Source organism: Sphaeroforma arctica (genome assembly GCF_001186125.1).
Source record: "Sphaeroforma arctica JP610 unplaced genomic scaffold supercont1.78, whole genome shotgun sequence".
NCBI classification, from domain to species: domain Eukaryota; class Ichthyosporea; order Ichthyophonida; genus Sphaeroforma; species Sphaeroforma arctica.
The window spans coordinates 147,859-164,425 of record NW_014040480.1 but is presented as its reverse complement, the minus strand read 5'-3'; the positions used below and the strand labels follow the sequence as shown (position 1 = coordinate 164,425).

General features: G+C 41.2%; 1 protein-coding gene across 1 annotated transcript in view; it reads left to right on the top strand.

Annotated features, from left to right (window-relative positions):
* Positions 1-3,937: 3,937 nt before the first annotated feature.
* Positions 3,938-16,567, top strand: part of SARC_01862 (hypothetical protein) — a gene marked incomplete at both ends in the record, with an annotated part of 16,537 nt that continues 3,907 nt past the window's right edge. The window contains 18 exons of the mRNA XM_014304413.1: positions 3,938-3,954; positions 4,983-5,193; positions 6,336-6,476; positions 7,220-7,265; positions 7,664-7,728; positions 8,176-8,415; positions 8,995-9,060; positions 9,358-9,555; positions 10,224-10,316; positions 10,983-11,123; positions 11,709-11,775; positions 12,551-12,749; positions 13,158-13,297; positions 13,578-13,684; positions 13,927-14,064; positions 14,528-14,643; positions 15,162-15,388; positions 15,827-15,945. Coding sequence (XP_014159888.1) covers positions 3,938-3,954; positions 4,983-5,193; positions 6,336-6,476; positions 7,220-7,265; positions 7,664-7,728; positions 8,176-8,415; positions 8,995-9,060; positions 9,358-9,555; positions 10,224-10,316; positions 10,983-11,123; positions 11,709-11,775; positions 12,551-12,749; positions 13,158-13,297; positions 13,578-13,684; positions 13,927-14,064; positions 14,528-14,643; positions 15,162-15,388; positions 15,827-15,945 — 2,331 coding nt within the window. The remainder of the gene's footprint in view (positions 3,955-4,982; positions 5,194-6,335; positions 6,477-7,219; positions 7,266-7,663; positions 7,729-8,175; positions 8,416-8,994; positions 9,061-9,357; positions 9,556-10,223; positions 10,317-10,982; positions 11,124-11,708; positions 11,776-12,550; positions 12,750-13,157; positions 13,298-13,577; positions 13,685-13,926; positions 14,065-14,527; positions 14,644-15,161; positions 15,389-15,826; positions 15,946-16,567) is intronic.

The following is a 16,567-nucleotide window of genomic DNA, read 5'->3' as shown; positions in this document are numbered from 1 at the left end:
ATTAATGCCAATGTTTACTGTACAATTTTGCGTATACATAAATTTAACACGCAGAATTGCAAACACACTTTGTGTATTTCAGTGTGCGATTCTGTTTCAGTTTGTATTTTAAAGAGATGATACGATACGTCTCACATTGTTTGCTAAGGAGTATGCAGTCCTGTAACGCCCGTGTGCTTGTCGATGTGGTTAATTCTCTATCCTAAGACTTGATAGCGCTCTTCCTACGGCGGGTTGGACACGCCAATCACTCGCTCTATCTCACACATACACTTGTAGTACACATACACTCGATAAGAACTCAACTCACGTCTCACTTGATGCATGGCGTTTGATGCGTATACACATATTACAGAGCTTTGGACTGCCACTGCTGGTGTTGGGGGGAGGCGGCTACACAATCCGCAACGTAGCACGATGCTGGGCATACGAGACGTCTGTGCTACTAGACACCAAGATCAAGTAAGTGCCAACTATGGTGGCAACTAAAAGCAGGAACAAATCCCAGCAAGTAGGGTCAAGTAATATTAGGAATAAAAACAAGTATTTTGTCAGCTATGATGTCACGAAGTATTGGGAATACGATCACGTAAGTGTCAGCCGTGGTGGCAACGATGTACAGTAACAAAGCCCAGTATGTGCCAGCTATGGTGTCCAAAAGCAACAATTACAAGATCAAGTACGTGACTTATAAAACGGTAAAGCAGTATTTGTATGCGATTAACCCGTCGCATGACTTGTTAATCCGTCACATGACTATTTAATCCGTCACATGACTAACGCGTAAGATACAATTTATTGGTACTACAGGGACGATCTGCCGTATAACGACTTCTTCGAATATTACGGTCCCGACTTTAAATTACACACAGAACTCAGTTGTAGTCGAAATAATCAGAACACTAAAACTTACCTTGATGCGGTATGTGCGCTCTGCTTATTTGCGGATGTATGATATTCTTCATTTGCGATTGTTTTGCGATGATAATTGGTTATTGCAGGAGTGCTGTGACAACTTTGATGATGGGCAAATGCGTGCTTGAAAGTGCGCCATCTTTGGGTTCGCAGCTCTGTCGTATTGTACGAGTCTGTCGGCATCCGTGTGCACATGCTCAAACATTTGACAACCACTGACCTCGTTAATACGTTACACATTATCAGATTAAAAACAAAACGCTGGAGAATCTACGTAGTCTTCAGGGAGCACCCAGCGTGCAGATGCACGAGGTGTGTAGATTCGCCGCTCAACTTTGGGTGCCAACTTAAGATCACATGTTTGTTGCAACTTGTCTATGTATGGTGGCGTCTAGTTCATCGATCTAATGATAACTTCAACGTGTTTGTTGGAAATCGTATATGATTCTTCTAGCTTGGAATTTCACCGATTCCAAGATGTATACTTTTTTTTGCTGTAGCATTGCTGTATCGATTAACTCCAGTTATACGGGATATGAATTGTTATATTATTTACAGCTATACGGGATGTAATGTATTATATTGATTCCAATTACACGGGATATAGTGTATTATATTATTTTCAATTATACCGGTTGTGATGATTGTATTAATTCCAATTATACGAGATGTAGTGTATCATATTCTATCATATTCATCCCAATTGTACGAGGTGTCATGTAGAATATTAACTCCAATATTCGAGATGCGATGGATTCTATTAATTCCAATTATACGGGTAGTGTATTATATGCTGCAGCCATACTTACCAAGTCTATCAATACGGTCAATAGGTGCCCCCAGATGCGATGGCAATGGATGACTCGAGGGAGGATGAAGCCGATCCCGACCAACATGAGAGCAGTGACAAACAAAGAGAAACCAATGAGGAGTTCTACGATGGCGACCACGACCAAGACATGCATGAACCCGTGGAGATATTAGGATAGATGTCGCGTGGAATCAGAGTCACGATCATCAGCGTATATGTTGAATAGATTCATGATGGCATATATAGATGTCGAACAAATTCATGATCACAAGCATGGATACCGCAATTTACGGATGTATGGCGTCTAGCACGCGCTACATATCAGTCGTACAGGATTTTATCACTTGTTTAGTACAAAGATTGAACGGCGCGTGTACGATAATTGTTTGCTGAGGCGATGATCTGTGCTTTGAAGAAACAGAATATATAAAATGTAACGACAAAAGATGGCCAATTAAATTTACATTAAGCACATGTTTGTAAGAATCTATTCCAAGCCTTCTCATCCACCGGGGCAGTATCTTGTGATGTGTCTTCCGAGTACAACAATCACCACGTGTACAAACTTCGTATAGTGCGTTTGTAGTATCTCTGGAGTGTTTGTGATATCGCTTACGAGTCTAACGTGGGGTAATCGCTGTTCAATACTATAAACTGACTCCAAACCGATTGTAGAACACGTTGCTGGAATTTGGACGAATATGGGTAAACTGATGGTAGAGCAAAGTACTCAGATGACTGAGTGTGGACAGTAGAAAACATATTCTTGATTCTCGGGAGTGGTACCATTTCGGATCTGACGACAATTATGTCTTTTCGTTATGTCTTTTCGATCTCGCAGGGTGTTTGAAGAATCTATATATCTTAGAGTGGTGGTGCTGTACTTCTCTTGAGCAACCGAGGTGGGCTATTGACCGTGTTCTCTGAATAGTATTGCAACCTGCCCAGAGACGCCCGCCTTTTGCAATTATCACGCAATAACAGGTTCAACGCAGGTCTTACTATATAGCTGTCTGCTTTTTTGTCCTATATATATATATATATATATTAATAATAATAATAATTTAAAGAGCATGACACATGCCCTATTAGGATAATCGTAGTGGATACTCGTGTAGGTTCTACTCGTGTAGGTTTAACTTGTCAGACACACGAGTTATAGGTAACAACCCCTATGGAAATCTCAAATATCAAGTGTCTACTTGTATGTGGATATAACAACCCCTATGGAAATCTCAAATATCAAATGTCTACTTGTATGTGGATATAACAACCCCTATGGAAATCTCAATTATCAAGTGTCTACTTGTATGTGGATATAACAACCCCTCCATAATTTATAGCGAACAAATGCAGTGTTAAAAGTATAGGGTAGCACTAGCTGGGCACCACGGGTTCATTAGCACTGTAGATCAGGTCTGCGCTCAAAATGTGAAACTATGTACTACCTTGCAGATACTGCAAGCTTTATACTTTGATGCATATTTACTATTGTATCGCGGTACATGTTCGATTTCCAATCCTTCCTGCAAGGGGCGTTAGGACCAGTGGTTGCCACGAAACCTGCGCAGCCACACCGGGTGAGCCAACCCTGCAGCGGAAACCCCAGTGAAGAGCGCCAGATTACTACTACTAACTAGAGCAGTATTGAAATAGAGAGCGAGTGAGTCAGAGAGAGTAGAGGCCCTTGCCGAGGCCGGTATGAAAGAAAAAAAATATTTACCGGTAAATAGTACTCTGCTGTTGATTTGGCGGGCAGTTGATCGAGGCGGTTAATATTTTTTATTGCAAATATTTTTATATAACTTCTATGAGATTACGTGTCTGTATTTTATAAATGTGTACATATTGATATGTATTGATATATATGTATGCTTATGTATGTATATGTTTGCATGTATTTGTATCAGGTGTTGTACTTGGCACGATCTACAAGCACACTACAGTCTACATATGCATACGGCAGAGAATAGCTACTATAGACACGGAAGGGTCTTTCGCTGTATTAAACTACAGTAAACGGAGGTGTACATCGTCTGCTGGACTCAAGTAGTACCATACAACAAGCAAACAGGTGTTACCTCGGCAATTATCTAAGCAACGTTCATTGCATATATATATATAAGGAAGCTATAAGCACAGGACACGCCTAACATAAGCAATCCATACACTTCTGCATAAGATTGGGCAATAAACGTGACACGGGGCATCATGGTGTACCTACGAAGGTATGGCGTGTACGTCTTTCGATGCCACCCGCGTGCGCTGCGTATATTTCTAACATATGCTGTTCTTCTACGTAGTACTACAATTACCTAGAAACTACTTTGCACCGCTCAAGTGTCTGAATCATCCGTCTATATTGATATGTGGAGAGATGTATGGCGTACAGCTGGGATTATTTACCTTGCAATCCATATAATACACATCACACTGGACGACATTTTTCACGTTGCACATGGTATTTTGAACTCTTCTACCAAGATCGTGTGGTGCGTGTGCATAACATCTACTCTCACGTTTGTTATTAATATGTTTCTTTCTATGTTTTTTTTTGTTCTTGGTTTTACTTTCTAAGAGCACCTTATCTCGCCACTGCAACAGCACAATAAGCTCACTCTATCACACTATTGCCTGAAGTGTGAGTCTGTGATACATTCTAACTTATCACGTGATTTTAGCATCATGACGCTGCTATAGAGCTCACTTGATTGACGCACTCGAAAGTGTGCCAGGTGGAACAAGCAATGCGTAAAATGTGTCGCCGCAACAGTTACTCGCACTATAACTGTTTCGGACCGTCACGCACACGTTTTTACTTACATGTGTAGATGTATATAAACTTACCTATAATATTATGCTGACTAATTCTATCGGTATTTAGGATCGTGCTTATTGGCGTTATCGTAAATCCGCCGGCAAATCGCCATTTGAGGCTATAATATTAGGGAAAGTATCATGTTTTAGCTCTGAGCCAAACGTGCACGGTCGTCACGATACGTTGTTCTTCCGAACAAGCGCACGCAAATGATCGGCAGCCGAATAGGAATAGTATTCATATAATAGTTTTAACCTGCTGACAGAGTGGCGGAACAAATACGTAAGGGCTGACTGTGTTACTAAATTATGCAACCATGTTAGGCTTGTGTCGGCCGTTCTGTCAACTCCTACTTACTACGTTTAAAGCTTACCTTCGCTCAATCGATGAACGACTATAAACATTTCTATACCTTTTATCAAACACGTATACGTATAGAACTAGACAACCAGACGAAGTGGGTAGCAGTTCACAGGCCATCAGTCCAGAGGATGGGGCAGAGAACACCGGGACACGCGCTAGCACGCGGGTGCGAAAGCCGCCACAACAGTTCCAGAAGGAACTGCCAACGCAATCGCAGACACAGACTAAAAATACTCAGACACAGGCTAAGAAACAGGTCAACAAGAAGATGACGCAGAATGTCAAGGTGTGTAGGTTTGAGCACTTTCGTGTGGATTGTGTGTGGTTAGTAGTCGACTTGTCGCGGTGCATCACTGTCTGTTCTGTTCGGAAGTGCGGAGAAAGCATACCTAGCAACATCAATACGCTACGCTACGTGCGAGGTATGCTAGTGAGCTGCGTGAGGGAGACGACCGCTTTAAAGGCAGGATTATAGTTATTGTTTTACGAATATATGATATTCTTGTTGGCACGAGAGTATGCGTACATTGCAGTCAAGTAAACAGAGTTTCGAAAAGTATGAAAGCGTTTACCAAGCAGGAACAACGCATATACTGGACCAGCAAGTACCCATATAAATGTAAAAAGTTCGCACACAAAAAAGAGTGCCTATACGACCGTTCTGGCGATTTATAAACATAAAGGCTAGTGTTTGCATGGATTATACACGAAACCAAGTATCGTGCAAATCCAACAACCACACGAAAGACATGTGATTGTGAGAATACATACGCGACTGGCCTTCTTCACGAGAACCATGGTCACACGAAAGTAACAATCATGTAAAAGCATTAACCACGCAACCACGCACAAGCGGAACGCACACGAGAGTAATTGGGATACGGTAGTGGAACAAGCAGAATAGTATCGTGTAATAGTAATGGCCATAAAAAAGACTGCTGAATCGGTAGGGAGTATCAACACAGTAGGAACACGAATGGTACGGTATCAAAAGGGAGGTGTTTGACCTCAATAGTGACAATAAGCACACGGTTGACATGAATCAACCATCGGTCCTATTTCAAATTGGTGACGAGTCCACGCTAGTTATACCTGCATTGATCACGTAGACAAGCAACAGTCAACACACGAAAGTACTCTACAAAGAATGTTCTCAGTGAACACGTAGTACTGAGAGCAGGGATATACCCGGACCCGCCCAACATATGGGGCATGTATATTTTCAGCAGGTTTTATCTTGGCTTGCATGTGGTAAGGGTCATAGTTTAATCGTGTTCTTCAGACCAACCCCGTGAAGATATGTGAAACATTTATTATAATAAGTATCTGGGCTCGAAAGCTGCAAACTCTTCTATGGCCAGTCAAAACCCTGCACTTTGCCAGGTACCTTTTTTCTAACCAATACCACTGTGATGGTGAATTCAGCAGCAGAGCAAACAGTCGCAAAAGAGGACAAAAGCTGCCCAACCCACAAAGAAGAGACAGGGCAAACAGGCCGCACAAACCAACAATGCAATTGATGAGAGTGACTCCAGTGACAAGGAGAACACTGACATCTCTCAACCCCAGGTAGGTGGCGAGAAGATTGTTCTTGTTTAGATGTGGGTGTGAATCAGCGAGAGTCTATGTGCCTCACTATACAAACTGGGGAGCGGCGTTGTGCATGTATACACTCTCAATGAACCAATAGTTGATTATCATTGCACACCAGGATCTTACCCAAATTCGAACTTGCTTTGTCCCAAATCTAATATCTTGTCCAGTCTTTGTAAGATTGAGGTGTTAAATTTTAAATGCGTGTTATACGTGATACAACAAAGTTTGAAGCTTGTCGACATGCACGACAGCACTACCAGCCAGCGTGCACTGCGACGCTTTAGACACAGAAGGGCCATGTAAATAGATAAAGTGGTACATACCTATTCAGATATTCAGTTTACATCAGAACGGTGACAGAACAGTTTTGCACTACATATGAGTTGACAGAGCTACACGAAGGCCTTCGATCAAATGACGCTATACATGTATGCGCAAATACACATTAGCACACACTCCCGCGCATGCACATGTATATTTATATTCACGTGCACATGCACATTTATATTCATATGCACATGTACCTATGCAGCAATATTGGATCGACTTGCCAGTATCGCGATATGTATGGCACGAAAAAAGCACGGAGACTGTGTTGTACTCGTAATATCCTGAAATGACTCACTTGAATACCGCTGGGCAGCGCTTATCAACGACTTGTCGTATGTTCTATCATATGACACTCATCGTATTGCACTCACGCAACGTATCTGCAGAATTCATCAATGCTCAATTCAGACGACAGCGACGGCGATGAAGACTGTAAGTTTCGCCAGTGTCCAACACTCTGACTTCTCATTCTGTGACAAATAGACAGAAATTTAATGTCACCAAGCCTGGCTAACCTTGTATGGATATATTGTTTTAAGCCTTATATCTAAGCTCTCTCATGCTCACGTGTGCCGAACTCCTTAAAGTTACGTTGTATACTCATTGTACCAATTGCAGTTTGTATGCGGTATATGTATGCAAGCGGATATGGCGCCGCAATGGTGTGATCTAGCCAGAATATGTCGAATTTAATAGAGCACGTATGTTTTGAGAACCCGCCTAGCAGCTTCGGAGCGAAATCTTATCGGTTGGTCAGACATGTGGAACTAGCTGAAGTACCATACATTGTTTTGACGCGCACTAGTGACATGCATTTCTACATCACGCAGTATCTCCGCAACCCAAAACAAAGAAGGGAGCAGAAATAGCGCAGGGCCAAGCCAAGCCAAAGAAGGTAGGAAGGCAGAAAATTTTGTCCCGTGACAATGTAATGTACATAAATTGGAGTGACTATTCATGGCATAGTGTGGGATACTGTATGCAGTTCTGTAGTGGACCATACCTCTCCCTTTGGAGGGTGATTTGTTTTTTCACTTTGTATTTCTTCATTCTCGTCTGTGCGCGAAGCTTCTCAGTCATCTGTGTGATCAGAGGGCAGTATATGTGTGCATGCTGTATGTGTCATTATGAGTGTGTCGTTTATCCGATATATGTATACTCTGACTCTCCACAAATCTACAACGAAGCCTGTGGCCATATCATCGGCTCCTTACCGTCTCCGTTTATGTACGAGCGGAGATTTGCGGAAGCTTGAGATGCGTATGTTTAGGTAACGTCTCAATCTGATCATATATTACTGTTAATCTATTCCCGAACTAATTTTTTTTCTTCCTCTCATTAGGTCAGCGGCCAAAGCCAGGCCAAATCGAAGAAGAACGGCGTACACGTGCCTTGCACTTCGCTGCTGATATTCGATCAGCTTAAGACAGGCACTCCCTCCGCACAAGACTTGGTAGATGGATGGATACACCAGTACAAAGACGACAAACAAGCGGCTATGCTGATGTTGATTAATGCACTCCTTCGTGCTTGCGGATGTAAGAGCGAGTTGTCGCTTCAGATATTCCGCTCGGAAGACATGGTGTGTATACCTGGCTGATGTGTATGGCGTTGGTATTATATTAGGGATAGGAGGGATGCGTCTGTCAATTGCTATATACATACTTGTACACTATCGCTAAGTGTTGGATTTTAGTCGCCATTTGTAGCCCAAGCTCGTTGCTGGCTTCGCCCAAACCTTTTCCATTTGCTTGCAGAATTTATACTTTTCGAATCCCACGCACCACCTGTATAACCTGGTTTACCACACCCCCAGGGATGTTTATTGTGTATGTATTTGCAACACGACAGTTCGTGTTTTTCAATATGGCGGGGATCATGTTTTTATACATATCATAGTACAATCATTTTGCATGACAACTCTCACATAATGGTTTCAAACCGAACTTGTGATGTTGAAGTTATGATGGTTTGTAGTAGTCACTCCGATCCCTCAAACGGTAACATCAGAAATTTTCATTCATATACACAGTATAGAATTATCAAGGACGAACAGTTGGATGCAATTTCTAATGCTGTGCTTCCCAAGAGGCTACCGATGGTTGTCACAATTTCTTTAGTGGCCACTTACGCCATCCACCCTTCTTTTCCACCTCCACAGGACGATATTCTGGAGCATCTGCAAGAAGCACTAGGAGACACTATTGCATATCCGCTAATTTCCAAGGTATGTTTTTATAATTAGGTTATGGGTTCCACTAGGCGGATAGCCAAACATGTTATTGCTCACTGCTCACGCGCGCTCGAGATTGCTGCTTCCAACGATTCACCTTGTATTCTAGAAAAGTGTTTGTGAACCGTAGCACATCGCATTGATAACGACACAATATGTTTAATGTCTTAAGTTATATCGTACAAACTATTGGAGTATGACTTATTCACTCTTCTCTCGTACTTCGAAATATTCATTATCAAATAAAGGCACACCGCTCATCCAGTCACCCCTCGCATTCGGTTCCCACAGCAACTCAAACGCTTTGACACGCGACTGAGTGACTTCGTATGCAAGTTGATCACGCGCCTTAGCCCCGATGAGTTATATGATGACTATCTATTGGCGAAACTGTCGCAGTGGCTACTGTTGCTCTCGGGTACTCGGATGCGCGCCTTCCGTCACACAGCCAGTGTGGTCACATTCACGGCCACAGATGCCTTATTAGTGGTGGGTAATATTCACATTCATATATATCTATATACACACACACTCACACATATATATATATATATATGTGTGTGTGTGTGTGTGTGTGTGCACTGTTACCTGTTTCATGAATCCAGATGTACACATGAAAGTCCCTGAATTCGGCTGGTGTTTTGATCATACGGTCTCTCTTCACCGACCGAGGTGATTCTTAATTGCAGTCTCTGTGGTGTGTCGCATTCATACTTTATGATGATGAGTTAGTCCTTTGGATCCGGGCCAAATTGGACTGAATAAGATACTCATAAAGTTTGATGGAAACGACAATTATCTCCAGTATTCTCACGACCGCCGTAATTGTGCACTTGCCCGGAGTCAGTGCGTTAATAGCCCTAAGACGTTAATGGTAGTGAATGAAACTTGTATTCATATCATTCACTGGTGTGTGGGTCGCAATTTTTGAGCATTTGAGGGTGTGATCCATACCTGCGGCTGGGTTGTGAATGCGCATTTTATTGTGCATGCATCTATATCAGAAGTAGCGGACCGTTTGTAGCTGACGCAGTTGTCGCTGATATTTGTGACCGAACTACCTGTTATTGTTGCTGACTGATATACTCTATCCTCTCTATTTTGTGTGCATGTGATGATCGTGTTAATGATTTGACCATTTATTTCGTTCTGTGCAGGTGCGAGCCAAAGTCAACAAAGTGTTAGATGAAAACCAGAGACAACTGGAAACGGAGAACAAAAAGAAAGGCAAAGCAGTTGCCAAAGCAAAGGTGTGTACGAAATGGCTGGGGGTAATCTGGAAGGAATACCTTAGTGGTTATAATGATGTGACATTGCTTGCAAGATTATATTAATTGTTGCATGTGAAGTCGCACATGATGTTTCTGGGTTATTGTAGAGCTAAACGTCGCATGTATTGTGAGTTGATGTAAGCACAATCATATTATCAGTTTTTGATGCCAAGTACTTTACGAACATTTCAGTCAGTGAAAACGATCAATGTGGTGGATGTGTTGGTGTGGATGTTCCTGATCATCATGCGGAGCGTAGTCCCTGTATACTGTTCTAAATAGCGGATAAGCTTGTATGCTATATTATCAGTCAAGGGACAGATTATTTCGTCAATCGTGTTCTTTATGTGAACGCTCAAAATTTTTTGGAGACAAATAAGGTGCTTTTGTTGGTCCCGTATTTTTAGTGTTTGCAGAAGTACTACTCCTTGGAATCATCACCCATTTGTGATTATTTATGGCTTGTACTGAGTCGAGCATCAATGTGATCACATAGATTAACTACACAAGTATACACATACAGCTGAAATTTGATTACATTTCCTGATTTGATCTGTTCGTGGCGGCTATTATACGAAACTCTCATATTGCTCTACCCCAAACCCTCATATTGCGTAATTTAAATCCCTGTCCTTCCACCGTCAGCTCAAGACCCTGCAAGACAATAACAATACATACTCTGATCAACTGAAGACCATCACCGACCACATCGGTGATCTGGTCACGGGCTGTTTTGTGCATCGGTTCAGAGACGTTGCTATGGAAATACGCATTCTCGCCATCAAGGTGAGTGCTTTCGGATGTACAGTGTGTCAATGTACACGCGCATCGCGTTCCATGCAATTGTCATTTGGCTGTTACTTCAGCACACATGTGGCGTCTCGTCGTAGTTGTATTCAACTGTCAGATGGACGGTTTAATGCAGTATGGGTATGGGTATGCACACCTTGTCGCATAGCTTGTCTATTGTGGTCTATTGTGACCAACTAGCTTGCCTTCCTGGTATAAGTTCCATAAAACCAGTAACTGGATAATATATACACATCGGAACTATGACTGAAATAGACCACCTGCGAGTGATGAAATAAATAAGTTTAATCCTTTCCATATAGACATTATTTGCGAACCATTCTACATTTTGATTAAAGTTGTTTATACACTCGTATGTGATGCCCATGTTTCTATATAGCGCACTATTCCTTACGTCACATACATTGCACCTAGCCAATGTTTTTATTACCATTCACATTCGCTCACCACATACATATGCCACATACGAACCCATATGATTCATGCACACATTATTATCACACATGTACACCCATATAGCACGTGCGCATCTAATCAGTATATTACTTGTACGCTGTTCAGGCTCTCGGCAGATGGCTGGTGAATGGCAAGGATCTGTTTTTGCACGACAAGTATCTGAAATATGCAGGTAAGCAGTGGCGTAGGCACTACATAGCCAACTATCGGCGCCCACAATGTCGTAGTCGACTATTCACAGACATGCAAATAAACTTCAATACTCAGCTGTTTAGCGGATGTTATAGGTATGATTGGGTGCATGACCTGAGATGAACCTCCTTTCGTCCTGAATGAGAGTCACGCTGCTCATACTACACTCGAGGTTATGTGTACACTAATCATTCACCTTGCGCATCTTCGTAAGAGTGCTCGTATGTATTCCCGCATGAGTTTGTGCGCAAGTATTTAGAAGAATATAAATTTTAAGATTAATATTATGTGCATGCGTTCGTATACATACAATTTGTATATCATGATCTTATCGAATCGCTTTATTGAGGACCGGCTTTTACATATAAACGAGAATGCTAGCTACGTCGTGTTTTTCTTACATACATATCGTTGAGTAAGTTACAATTGCATATTGATGTGTATACGAAAGTTTCAATCTATGCCATATACAACAACTTGTGTTCGGTAAGGAAATATACGAAGGTCAAAATATCATAACTATGGCTATAAATAGCATATACATTGGACTTCATTACCTATTCGATACAATAAAATCCATAAGTACCTGAGCGCTTGTAATTATATAGTTATGTTTGCTTCATCGCACACTGCAATATTATTGCATTACATGGCTACATATATTGCATGTATATATGTGCGTATATATACTCATTAATATGTACATAGCATATATATGAGCTAAACTACTCTTTCTGATCTTCCCATTAACCCAGGCTGGCAGCTCAATGATCGCGAGCCAGAGGTGCGGTTAGCATGCGTGGTTGCGTTGAAGGGTCTGTACGCAAACGCTGAGCTGCATGGGCAGTTGGAGAGCTTCACGGAACGTTTTGCCAACCGCATGTGTCAAATGGTGGATGACATCAACCCGTCTGTGAGTTGTGAGGCCATTGAGGTCGTCTCTAAGATCCACAGGTGGGTGAGCTTTTTTATATATCTATATTGGCCTGTCATATTTTTCATTTTGCTTCACTATTTTATGTATCGACTGATCTCATTTTGACAAAGGCGCGTCTAATTCTCGCATAGTGAACTCGTATTCTCACAAGACTTATCTAACTCTCACATGTGTATAGATATTGCACACTCTAGAAATACGGGTTTTTGTTTCACACAGATGTGTGTTAGCTTATAGATGCATATATTTGATCACTCTCAGGTCCACGTATCTACTCCTTACTCATATCGTTCAGCACGATTCTGTGATACATGTTTTTCATTCTAATTTTTTAATCCCTTGTCTCTAATTTATGCGATCATTTTTTACGAGTTGAATTGCTGAATTTCTACCAAATTTTTTTTCATGTCTGAACAATTTCTTAGTTTTGGTCTGGTTAGTCCGGAGACTATCGAGAGCATCTACCGTATCATCGACAACTCAAATGCCAAACGCGTGAAGGCTGCTGGCAAGTTCGTCTTTGGTCAGAACTTCGCCGATGACTCTGAGGAATCGCTGTCTTCAGGTGAGGCCCGTATCCAATGCTTGTACTAATTCTTCTGGAGATGCTACGTGCAATGTCGTGCTTTTACAAATGTCTCGCAGAGAGCAACTCGCCCACTAACCTCGTCTTGTGCACATATACATCATTGAACTGCAATTACATACAACATATCATACTTCACAGGATACGTATATCGTTTGGTAATTTTTGCACGCATCACACGGCAGCACGCACGCCTCACCTTCGCGCACACACAATCGTGCTCGTAAATTACAACACTTTTACTAACTTCCCAAATCAGCGGCGGCGCTGGTCAAGTTCGTTCGCCTGTTCGATGAGCAACGCGATCAGATGAAAAACGAAACAAAGCTTGTGCAAGCCATGTGGTCGCTGCTGCCCTGTCTGCAGGTGAGTGTCGGACATGGGTATACAACTGCGCGTGTGCTGTAAATACTTCTGTTTGATATACACACCCGCCATATTGACCGACTTCTATCTTACACAGTACAGCTTGAATGTCTCATCACCTGTGCACTTCCTCAACAAAAACATCGAATCAGCACCCGAGTATCTTTAGCAACAACCCGGTGCCTGCACATAATAATGCACTTTCAATACCAAAAACTATCATTCTCACTGTAACTGCACAGAATTGGGATTTGTACTGCAATCTTCTGGACAAAACTGCCGCAGTCAACTCCACCAGCACTACGGAGAAGCCCAAGCGCAAAGCTAAAGGCAGCGACGAGCAATCTGTCACACTCCCCGACGAACTGGAACTATGCTTGGTATGCACAGCAGAGCGATCGCATGTCTTGTACGCGCATAGTAGGGTGCGGTTCAAGCGGACACAGCAATGGCTATTTTCTACAAACTCAATTGCTGTATATTGAGTGGTATACACAACTATTGTTGTTTGTGACAGATGCGGTGCTGGTGTCTAACGACAGCATGCGTGACAACTTTAATTTTCAGACTTATATCTACATTTAAATATGAATTGGGTTCGACACTTTCATACGGGCCAGTATATTGTTTAGTGCACTCCCAATCTAAACTTCTACTTCTTTAATTCAATGAATTTGTTGGAAGTAATGACAGCAATCCCAGCAGATGGCCTATAGTAGTTTCTTGTTGCATTTACTTTTCCCAAAAACTCGCCACGAAATCAGCCACTACACTAACCTCCACCCTTGTATTTTGAGACACATTTGGCCTCAAACCCAAACTTCCAAACATTGTACGATACAGTTGGAGGTGCTGGCCGCGGCTGTTCAACACGCCGTAGCGCCAGAATTCACCACCCCATTGTGCGGCAAGGACTGGCAGATTGGCCTGGGAGTGGGCATCATGCCACGAAAAAAAAGGTTAGATATATATTATTCTTATTCTTATTCTTATTATTATTATTATATATTATATATTATTATGATTATTATATATATTATTATTATATTTATATATATATATATATTGTTGTATTATTATTATAATTATTATATATATATATATATAATATTTATATATATATATATTATAATATTTATATATTATATATAAATATATATCGAATGTGGCTAAATTATCATTCCAGTGAAAATGTGGGAAGTGTGATTGTATACCGTGTTGTCAATTAACTTTTGTTTTGTATTTTTCATACCCTTCCGTACTTGTATAACGCTCTTTGCAACTCGTTGCACGATACACACTGTTGCATTTTCTGCAGTATTCGATGGCGATCACAATTCTGCAGAATATATAGAAATATTAGACGTGTTTTTCACAGCCTTTGAGTAAGTTGACATCATCTCGACCCACCATCGTAACACTGGTACTACAACGAGGTAGTCGATACACAAAATGACCCACCTTCCATTTCTCCCAGCTCCAACACTTCTAAGGAGAAAGAACGCCAAAGCCTCGGGCGTATGGCAGTCACGGACCGTTTCATCGGCACAGTCGGTGCTCTGTGGGAGGCACACGCAGCGCATGCCGAGCGATTGGAGTGTGTGGTACGTGTGGTGAGGTGCTTTGACCAGCCCACACTCAGCACTAGCCATCGTCCCCAGGTTACACAGCTGTGCAAGCAAATCGCAAACTCGTTTCTCAAGAGTATGTGATTGCAGGCTTATGTTTGTATAGAGGCTTGGTACTGTTTGTGTCAGATTTAATCTGTTTAGCAGAGCAAGTATCCCAAATTTTAGCAGGATCTCGGTTCATTGTATTTTTACGCACGTAACTGAGAGTTTTCAAGGCTATATATATATTTCATTCGCGCACCTCTTGACCGTTGGCGTACTTTTTTTTTTCTCGCAAGTTTTATGTTGCTCCTCGATGGGCTTGGGCATTAACATTCTGTCGCTGTGTGTGCAGATACCGTGCTTTCTTTTGCTGGTTTGTTGTGTCCGCGAGGTGGTTAGTTCCTCTCTCGAATATATGTTTTGCGGGCGCTATCGAACATTATCTGTATATGTCCGATTTAAATCACATTCCACATATGTATTTCGCTCTGCTAAATAATCACTACAACTATACTTTGCGCATTTTTAGGTGCATCGCATATTGGCCTACAGGAGAGCAGTATGGAGCTGTTGTCGTGGCTACAGCAGGACGACGCACTCAGGGACATTGTAGATTTGACCGTCACGGAACTGGCCAATGAATTGCAGGTGCGCCTTAATGCAAATACTTTGTATGCTTTACATGAACACGTTTACAAATCGTACAGGATTATATTGTACAAATTGTACAGGATTGTGTTGTACAAATCGTATAGGATTATATTGCACAAATCGTTTACAAATCGTGCAGGATTATATTGTACAAATCGTACAGGATTATATTGTACAAATTGTACATGATTATATTGTACAAATTGTACAGGATTTTGTTGTACAAATCGTATAGGATTATATTGTACAAATCGTTTGCAAATCGTACAGGATCAGATATATTTATATTTATATTTATATATATATATATATATATATATTATAGATATATATATATATACGTATATGTATAGATGCATATATGCATATTATATATGTAAATGTATGTATATATACATTCATAATTACACATATAGACCCACACATACATACATAAATACATGTTTACATACATACATACAAACGTACATGCATATATATATATATAAGTATGTATGTATGTATGTAAATGTATAAACGTATATATATATATATATATATATATATATATATATATAGTACGTGTCTACTATACTATTAATTACTTAGTTACTTACTACTTAACGTACGACTACGTACT